Here is a 10046-nt window from a genome sequence, read left to right on the forward strand (position 1 = left end):
GATCCAGGTCGTTCGTATGCAGACATGCGAGTGGGGGTATCCTATACAATGAGTTTATATAAGACCGGACCGCGAAATAGCCAATCTTTAGATGTAATACTGTTAACTAACAGGTTGCTATTTCTTAGGATGACGAGGCAACTCATTCTCAATCCTGAGTGAGTTATGGACTCCTGCCTGTGACGGCTCGTCCTTTGATCTGTATGGGTGAGAGTAGCCCGAGTCGCCGACTCAATATTCCTATCATTTTTGGGATGAGACCAACTGGAGAGCTGGAAACATAACTTCACAAGATGGAATTCACTCCTCCCCAACTTTAGGGAGTAGATGAGTGTTCTCTTAAATGCTAACTCTGGGACTTGAACAAAGGGCCCCACCCTCTCACTGGCGCATGAGGGACTTCCAGTTATTGGTCGAACCATAATCAGGCTGTTCATTAGAAGAGCAGTGGTATTGAAGGAGCAAGATGTAAATAAAGGTAAAATGGTAATTTGACCCATCTGTGCTTACTAACACTCGTGAAGGATTAACTTGTCATTAATGGTCTTATATCCGTTAACACGACAACATTCTGCAGTGAGAAGAGTGCAGCTGCGGGTCTTTAGTAAAGTGACCCGTAGTTAACGAATGTTGATTAACTCAGTCAATGAGTTTGACCGATTAATCTCGCATCGTTGGAGCTTTTGATCTGTAGGTCCATTGGGTCCCCTTGCTTACTCATAACGGGTAAAACGAGATTCAAGTTTGTTGGAAAATTTTGAAATGTTCAAATTGCTCAAGGGATTATATGTATAATGATAAATTATAATATATATTTAATTCAAATTAAAACTATATATAATGAGAGAAATTATTTGAATGAGATTCAAATAAAATTAATATGAATACGATATTCATATTAAAACTATAGGTTAAAAATAATGTGCATAAGATGTACATTACAACTATAGGTTATAGGAGAGAAATGCTATAGAATATGATTCTATTTTTGTAATAAATAATTAAGTGTTAATTATTTATTTGATATATATATATATATAATAACTATTAATTATATTAATAATTATTTATTATTTATTAATTAATATGATTAATTAATTAATTAATTATATATATATATTAATTATTATTATTTATTAATAATGTTAATATATATAATTAATATATAACTCCACTACAAAAATGCACGGGAGTGGAGAGTTAACTGACGTGAGTAACTCCCCACGTCACAGTTTCTTTTGTTTTGGTTATTCATAAAGGTTCTAATAGAACTGAACAGAGTTTCTCAAGTTTTTCTCTCAATCACACTTTCTCAATTGTCCCTCACGTTCCAAATCGACGTTCCCACAAGCGAGATCATCGCACCTTGAGGATATGAAGGAAGTTCTATTGGTGGTGTTCGGGTTAATCCATTGAAGAAGCGTTCTTCAAAGGTAAGGAAACCTTTTCTTTCCCCTGTATTTTACTTTTGAACATTGGGTTTTGATTCTCAAAATTGACGAACGACGATCATCGCTTATGCTGCGGGATTCACATCCCATCACTAGTATGGGCCAAGAACCCTAAAGTTGACATATGGCCCTAGACAAAATGCTCAAGCCTTGAAGGGTACGTTTCCTAAGGACATAAGGGTTAAATCTCTATACATAGAAGAGCAAGTTAAACCTTAAAGGTATGCAAGATATACCTGACTCTTTCTATTCTACTATCTGATTCTGACTTAAGCATTGGAGTTTGTGTGGCTATGGCTACATTGGTATTGAGTGCTATTTGGTTTTGCAGGTTTGGCTTCACAGGTTGACGTCTATTCCTGATTTCATTATTAACGATTGGTGCGAATTTGATGGAATCCCAAGAAGCCAAATTTCGGTATCAATAAGTTTCATAATTTATGATTATCCAAATTATTGCATTATTCAAATTCAATTATTAATATTTTCATTTGTTAATTATACTTTGGATCCATAGTCGTTCAAATATGAAAAAACGTAGTGGTAGAGTAACATATTTGATTAGCACTCAATTTTTATTACTTATGTGAGTATGTAATGTAGTTGTGTCATCTCGTCTAAATTAATCTAACATTTTGTAAATTTTTTTTTTGGGTCAGAATTGGTCGTCTTTTTAGATTTTAATGTTGTTGATAAATTAAATTCCTAAATGCTTCTCTAGGGTTGTTGGTTGACAAGCGAAGTAATTAATGGACATTCCTTCATTATCAAATAACAAATGAAAGATATAGGACTTCCAAGCACCATAGCCAATTTAGGAAAGGATAACGAAAATTAGTCTCTTAATTAATGATTAATATCTTTTGCTTATTCATTATCTCTTAGTTATTACCTACTATTATTTTCGTGAAATATATTTTTTTAAAACCCCTCAATTTTCTATTTTGATAAATAAATCAATTACCAATCTATGAAGTTTCAACCCTATTGAAGGGGGATTTGTTGACCAAGCTTTGACTTTTCTCTGTTCTCTCTCCTCCTTGGCGGTTTCCGGCCGTCTGGGTGGGAGTCCTCGATCAAGCTTGGTTTCCGTTTGGTGTTCGTTTTCGATCTGGGCAAGCGGTGGGGTGTTTGCGATTGTTTGTGCGCCGGTGGATTGTTGATTGCAATTCATTTTGATTGCTTTTTTATGGTCCAATTGCGCCTGGTTTTTGTTGATCGGAGGGAATGGTGGTTTCGTTTCTTTTTCTTCTTCTGGTAGCAGTGGGTTTTGGCGGTCGGTGGAAGTGGTTCGTTCGCCGTTTTGGGGTTCCGACGTCTGCGATTGCTTGTGGATTGTGTGGTCTGCGTGCAATTGCTTGTGGATTGCTTGTTGTTCGACTGTTGATTTTGAGTGTTGTGTCGTTTGCGATTAATTTCGATCGCACTCTTTCTGGGTTCCGCATCGTCTTTGGTTTCTGAAGCGGTGTAGCGGTGGATCAGCTTTTGGTTGGTGAATCGTCGTGGTCTGGAGTTTTGGGTTGGTCAGCCGGCTGGTTTCTGAGTTTCTGCGGTGGTTGGCCGGTGGGTGACGCCGTTTTCTGGTCGTGATTGTTGGGGTGGTGAAGGCTGGATCGTGGGTTTCTTCACTCGGTGGTGCGTGCGATGAAGAAATCTAAGGGACGGGGTGGTGCTCCGTTCAGGCCGCAGCGGACGTTGCTGGTGTCGGAGGTGGGAGACGGCGCCGGAGTTCGTGGTGGGGTGGGAGTAAACCCTAGTTTGCATGGGTCGTGTGTTGCTGGTGATGGGTTGGGCTGGTCTGGAAATGTTGGTTCGGTCTGGTCTAGTGGTCTGGCGTCGTCCGGTTCGGTTGCGGTTCAGCCTGGTTCGGTAATTTTTGCACCGGTTCAGGTTGGTTCGACTGGTTCCGTGCCGGTTCGGGGTGGATCGACTGGTTCTGAGCCAGTTGTGCTCGGTCTGGTGCCGATTCCGACTGGTTTGGCCGGTTCCGCGCCGGTTTTGCCCGGCTCTCTTCCGGTTTTGGCTGGTTCTGCACGGGTTTTGCCCGTTTCTCCTTCAGTTCTGGCTGGTTCGGTAGGTTTGGCGCCGGTTCAGCATGGTTCCTTGGCAGTTGAAGCTGGTTCTCCCTCGGTTTTGGCTGGTTCTGGGGTTCTGGCGCTGGTTTCGGCGGCTTTGGCTGGTTCAGCGTCGGTTTTACCTGGTTCTCCCTCGGTTCTGGCTGGATCAATGGGTTTGGCACCGGTTAAGCATGGTTCACTACCAGTTTCGGCTGGTTCGGCCTCTTCGGGGCCGGCTGAGGCTGTTTTGGCGCCGGTTCCTTCCGGTCTTTCTTTGTTTCGTTCGGTTTCCTCTCCGGTTCATGATTTGGGGCCTGTTTCGAAGTCGGTTGGGACGTGTTCGGGGGCTAATGGTAGTGGTTTGCCTCCTTGCGGCCCAGACTCTTCGCGTGGCCTTTTTGGTTCATCTTCTAGGGTGGCGTCTCGGCTTAAGTGCCTTCCTCCAGTGGTGATGGATGGGGAGCTCGTCGCAGTTCCCTCTGATGATATTGTTGTGGAGGGGGAGAAGTTGTGGGCTAATTCTTTTGGTGGGTCAGTTTCTGGATTCTCGGCCTCCTTATGCTGTGGTCTCCCATCTGGTGGCTCGGATTTGGGCAAGTGTGGAGGAGTCGGTTATTACTTATCTGGATGACGAGCTCATTGTGTTCCAGTTCCTCCATGCTTCTTCCTGTGATTGGGTTCTGTCCCATGGGCCGTGGCACATTGGGGGGAAGCCGCTCTTCCTCCGTCCTTGGACTCTTGGTATTGTTCCTCAGTCTTTTTCTTTTGCTTCTGTTCCAGTCTGGGTTAAATTGTCTAATATTCCGCTTAAGCTGTGGACTTTCCGGAGGCTTAGTGTTATTTCTAGTGTGTTGGGTGTGCCTCTATGTCTTAATAAGGCTACTAAGGATCGTAGTCGTCTGTCTTTTGCCTGTATTTGTGTTGAGATGCAGGCTGCTTCGTCTTTTCCTTCGTCAGTTAAGGTGAAGGTCCGTGATGTCTTGTTTACCGTTGCTCTTGCGTATGCCTGGAAGCCACGACGGTGTTCGAAATGCTGTATCTTTGGCCACTCTGATTCGACTTGTCCAGTTGAGCAGGTCTGTGTTCCGAAGGCGCCTCGGGGTCCGGTCCCGCCGGTGTCACCTCTAGTCTCCCCAGTTGTGGTGTCCGGGCCTGGTCGGGCCCTTGCTGTTGTGGCTTCTGCTCATCCAGTGGAGTGGGCTGTTTCTGGTAACCGTTTTGAGGCTTTTTCTTTACCTACTGAGACTGCTACGGCTGGTCATGACTCTGGCCCTTCGGGTCGGGATAGTGGTAAGACTGCTCTTTTTCCTGGTCCATCGTGTCGGGATAGTGGTAAGACTGCTCTTTTTCCTGGTCCATCGTGTCGGGATAGTGGTGAGGAGGTGTTTTCGCCACTTTTTGGAGATGGTTTTTTCTCGGGTGATGATCAGGAGGGTTTGACTTCGATTGTCTCTCGTCGTCGTCGCTTGTCTCCTGTTTCTAGGGCGTGTTCTTCTTCCCCTCCTGTAGCCCATGACTAGTTGGTGCTGTGGAATGTGCGGGGTTTGAATGCCGCCGCTAGGGGCCGTGAGGTCCGCTCGTTTCTGAGTAGTGTTCGTGCTGAGTTTTGATGTATTTTGGAGACTCGTGTTTTGCTTCGTAATTTTGCCTCTGTCTTACGCCCCTTCCAGGTGCATTGGCAGTGCGTCAGTAGCTACTTTTCTTCTGGTGTTGGTCGGATTTGGGTGTCGTGGCGTCCGGGACGTTATGATTTCTCCCCGATTACTGTTTCTGATCAGTTTGTGCATGGTGTTGTTTTTGATCAAGTTTCTCAGCTTTCGGTGTAGGTTCTTTGTGTTTATGCATCTAATTTCACCTCTGAGCAGGCTTTGTTGTGGGACTCTCTTGTGTCCATATGTTCGACTTGGTCTGGTCCTGGTGTGGTGATGGGTGATTTTAATGTTATTCGGCATTCGTCTGAGGTGCTGGGTGGTAGTCCTGTTTTGTCAGATATGAAGCGTTTTGATGATGTTTTGTTACAGGCCGATTTGGTGGAGCCACGTGTGTCTGGGTCTTGGTTTACTTGGACAAATAAGCATTTGGGGGCTGGTCTTATTCTCAAGCGCCTTGATCGTGTTTTGGTCAATTATGCTTGGTTTGGTTTCATGCCTGTTTTTGAGGTTCAGGTTCGCGAGTGGGGTGTCTCTGATCATTGCCCTCTTGTATTTCTGGTTGGTGCTGAGGTGCCTAGGTGTCGCCCGTCTTTTCGGTTCTTTGACTTTTGGTCTGCGGATCCCCTGTTCTTATCAGTTATTCGGGACACGTGGAAGGTTCATTCTCAGGTTTCTCCTCTTGTGAGTTTTGGTATGAATCTTCGTGCTTTGAAGCCTGTGCTGCGTCGTTTTGGCCATTATATTGGTACTAGTCAGAAGGGTGTGCAGGAGGCGCGTGCTCGTATGCTTGCTGCTCAGGCTTTACTTTTGAGTGACCCTTCTTCGATAGGTGCTCAAGAGGAGGAGCGGGTCCGATGGCTTTCTTTGGGAGACCAGAACTCTACTTTTTTCCACCATAGTGTTCAAGGCCGGATTGTTCATAATGATCTTGCCTCCTTGACGGATGATGCAGGTCGGGTTGTTACTGATCGTGCTGAGATTGCTCGATTGAGGGTTAGTTTTTATCGTTGGTTGTTGGGCTCGGAGTGTGTAGGTTATCGTGATCTTACTGCTCGTCTGGCTGTGGATTTTGTGTGGCCTCCCGAGTGTGGGGTGGAGTTGTGTCATCCTGTTACTTCTCTGGAGGTGCGGGAGGTGTTGTTTTCGATGTCTAGTGGTAAGGCTCCTGGTCCGGATGGGTTCTCCGTGGGCTTCTTTAAGGCGGCTTGGAGTGTTGTGGGCGATGACTTTTGTAAGGCGGTGTTGCATTTCTTTGATACTTCCTTTTTGCCTTTTGGGGTGAATGCTACGTCGCTTACTTTGATCCCTAAGATACCCAATCCTTCGGGGTTAGGGGATTTTCGCCCTACCTCATGCTGTAATGTGTTGTACAAGTGCATCACGAAGCTTTTAGCTAACCGGTTGAAAGTCTGGCTCCCCAGGTTTATTAGTCAGAGTCAGTCTGCTTTTGTGCCCGGACGTCGTATTGTGGACAATATTTTGCTTTGTCAGGAGCTTATTGGGGGGTATCATCTTAATAAGGGTATCCCTCGTTGTGTGCTTAAGGTGGATCTTCAGAAGGCGTATGACTCGGTGCATCGGGATTTCTTGTTTGGTATGTTACTGGCCATTGGGACCCCGGCTCGCTTTGTTAATTGGATCCGAGCTTGTGTTACGTCTCCTATGTTTTCCATTTCTCTGAATGGTTCGCTTGAGGGTTATTTTCCTGGTCGTTGTGGGCTCCGTCAAGGGGATCCTCTTTCCCCTTATCTTTTTGTTATGGCCATGGAAGTGTTGTCGCGTATGCTTAATTGCCCGCCGGTGGGGTTTCGATATCATCCGAAGTGTGATCAGATTTGTTTGATTCACCTGTGCTTTGCTGATGACTTAATGATTTTTTCGCATGGGGATGTTGGTTCTCTTTCCTTTATCCGGGATTCTTTGGTGGCATTTGAGGCGTTGTCGGGTCTTGTTGCTAATACTCGTAAGAGCTTTTTTTGGGGCTGTTCTTCCTCTTGAGGAGGTGCAGGGGTTGGCTTCTTTCTTGGGGTTTTCGGTGGCAACTCTCCCGGTGCGGTATCTTTGCGTTCCGCTCCTTTCTCGTCGGTTGTCTTTTCGCGATTGTAAGTCTTTGTTGGAGAAGATTAGTACTCGTATTCGGAGTTGGTCGACTCGTGTGCTTTCTTTTGCTGGTCGTTTGCAGCTCATTCGCTCGGTGCTTCAGAATTTCCGGTTTACTGGGCCAGTGTTTTTGTTCTTCCGGCCCGGGTGGTGCATGAGGTGGAGCGTATTCTTCGCTCTTTTCTGTGGAAGGGTTGTGAGGGTGGGTCCTTTGGGGCGAAGGTGGCTTGGTCTGAGGTCTGTCTTCCTCTTAGGAGGGGGGGGCTGGGTGTCTGCCACTTGGCCTCGTGGAATTGTCTGCTATTATGAAGCTACTCTGGCTTCTTCTCACGCGTGCTGGGTCGTTGTGGGTCGCTTGGGTGGAGGCTTTCCGGCCTTCGCCTCGACTTTCCTGGTGTTGACGGGATATTCTAGGTGTCTGGGATTCACTCCGTCCTCTGGTGCGTACTGTTCTTGGGGATGGTCGGCTTTGTTTTGTGTGGCAGATCCCTGGTTGTCGGGGGGTCCGATTCATCCGAGGTGTGGGGATAGGGTCATCTATGATGCTGCTAGCTCTTCTATGGCTAAGGTTGCTGACTTTTTGCTTCCTGAAGGTTCCTGGCAGTGGCCTCGTGTTTCGCTGGATCTTATTGAGCTTCTCCCGAAGGTGTTGTCGCTGCGTGCCGTGGTTGGTCGGGAGGATCGCTTTGTTTGGTCTCCCGCGGTGTCTGGCCTTTTTTCCGTCTCTAGTGCTTGGAGGATTCTTCGTCCTCGTCGTCCCCCAGTTCCTTATTTTTCCTTGTTATGGTTTGGTGGGAATATTCCTAAACATTCGTTTCTTTCTTGGTTGGCCATTCTCGATCGCCTATTTACGCATGATCGTCTTCGCCAGTGGAATGCGTTGGTGCCTGCTACTTCTGTTTTTTGTGCTGGTTTGGAGTCTAGGGATCATCTATTTTTGGATTACCCTTATAGTCGAGCGGTTTGGGCTAGTATGATTTCGTGGGCCGGTTCATATCATCGGGTTTCATATTGGACTACTAAGCTTACTTGGATTTGTCATGTTAGTGCTGGGTCGTCTACTCGGCGGCATGTGTGGCGGTTAGCTTGGACTTCGACTGTTTCTCTTCTGGCGGGAGCGGAACCTTCGTATTCATGGTGGTCAGGGTCGCTCGTCGTCTGTGCTCCTTAGGGTTATTAAAGCAGAGGTGTATTTTCGTTGCACTACTTGGCTAGGGAGTTGTTGTAGGAGCTCTGAGCCCATGCTTGTGTCTGCTTGGGACTTATTTTCGGTTTTGGTACTAGGTTACCCTAAGCTAGGAGTCAGTCCTTTTATCCTCAAGTAAATCGTGATTGAGGAGCAGAGCTTCGTCATTGGCTCAAGCATCAAGGTTTTCCACACACAGCATAGGCAAGTCGATCTCCACTAGTATCACAGCCTCCGAGCCAAAGGTTAGGATAAAGGGAGTCTCACCTGTGGGTCATTGTGGTGTTGTTCGGAATGACCATAGGACATCAGGAAGGTCTTTGGCCCAATGGTCGTTCAACGACTCAAGCGTTGTTTTAAGCCCACGCTTAATAATTTTGCTGACTGCTTCAACTTGGCCATTTGTATTATAATGAGCTGGAGACTAACTGAAGTGGCGTATGCCGAGCTGAGTACATAACTCGTTGAAATGAGAATTGTCGAACTGCTTGTCGTTATCGGTTATAAGGGCATGCAGTATACCAAACCGACATATGACGCTCATCACTGTCGCATCAGTAATCGTCGCCAACAGCTCGGGTTCATCCTATTTGGTAAAGTATTCTACTGGAACAATAGCATGCTTTAGCTGACCTTTCCTTGTTCGGAGAGGACCCATCAGATGTAACAAGCATTGAGAAAAGGGCCAGAAGTTTGATCGGTCAGTGCATCTCAATTGCAAAGCGCTGACACTTATCACACCTCTTTGCGAACTCCTTCGTATCATGGCCTATCATTAGCCAATAATATCCCTGCCGAATGATCTTCACCGCCATCGATCGAGCTCTTACTTGGTTTCCGCAGACTCCTTCTTGTATCTCCATAATCACGTTGTTTGCTTCTTCTGGGTGGAGGCATCGCAACAAAGGCAAAGAGAATCATCGTTTATACAGCTTACCGTCTTGCATGAGGTAATGCGCTGCTCGGCATCTAAGCTTGCGTGCCTCAGTATTATTCATAGGAATGTTGCCATCAAGAAACTATTTTATCGGGTCCATGCAAGTAGGAGTTGAGGGCTATATATCCATCATCTCGGTTGATGGATGGAAGGTTCATTGAGTACTTCGACTGACATAGACCTTGGTAGATTGAATTTAAATGTTGCAGCTAAGTGTGCCAATGCGTCGACATTGGCATTTTCAAATCGAGGCACCCATGGAATCACAGAGTCCTTAAACTGGGTGAGGAGTTCTCCAGCCCTATTCAAGTATTTCTCCATCTGAGAGCCCCTTGACTGATACTTCTTGGTGATCTAATTGACGATCATTGTGAGTCACTGAGAATGAGTAGGTGGTTAACACCCATCCCCCTCACGACTCTAAGTCCGGCTAGCAAAGCCTCATATTTTGCCACGTTGTTCGAGGTTCAGAAATTAAACCTCAGTGTATACTTAAAGTGTAGTTCTCCGGGGGCTGAGAAGTAGCATTCCAGCCCACAGTCTTTCTCATTGGACGAACCATCCAAATATAGAGTCTAATTATTGGGACCGTCGACCCCTTGTCGAATAGGAGTTAGCTCAGCAATAAAGTCTGACATGACTTGCCCTTCTAGAGTCGTACGG

The 10046-nt window shown here is 46.0% G+C and overlaps 1 protein-coding gene across 1 annotated transcript; it reads left to right on the forward strand.

Moving 5' to 3' along the window:
• The first annotated feature begins 3095 nt into the window (after nucleotides 1-3095).
• LOC148211407 (uncharacterized) lies at nucleotides 3096-8431 on the forward strand. The gene is made up of 4 exons (XM_088124407.1): nucleotides 3096-4115; nucleotides 4159-5013; nucleotides 5335-7110; nucleotides 7169-8431. Exons 1-4 carry the CDS (start codon nucleotides 3096-3098, stop codon nucleotides 8429-8431), a joined length of 4914 nt encoding a protein of 1637 aa, XP_087980533.1.
• The last annotated feature ends 1615 nt before the right edge of the window (nucleotides 8432-10046 follow it).

Source organism: Momordica charantia (assembly GCF_013281855.1).
Source record: "Momordica charantia cultivar OHB3-1 chromosome 5 unlocalized genomic scaffold, Mcharantia_2.0 BLBB01000005.1, whole genome shotgun sequence".
Lineage (NCBI taxonomy): Eukaryota > Viridiplantae > Streptophyta > Magnoliopsida > Cucurbitales > Cucurbitaceae > Momordica > Momordica charantia.

What these genes read in the sequence shown, in the direction of transcription:
- LOC148211407 (XM_088124407.1), top strand. Translation starts at nt 3,096, where the DNA reads ATGAAGAAATCTAAGGGACGGGGTGGTGCTCCGTTCAGGCCGCAGCGG. An exon ending in ATTTGGGCAAGTGTGGAGGA is followed by an intron (nt 4,116 to 4,158) that starts GTCGGTTATTAC and finishes ATTGTGTTCCAG; the next exon opens with TTCCTCCATGCTTCTTCCTG. An exon ending in TTGAGGCGTTGTCGGGTCTT is followed by an intron (nt 7,111 to 7,168) that starts GTTGCTAATACT and finishes GAGGAGGTGCAG; the next exon opens with GGGTTGGCTTCTTTCTTGGG.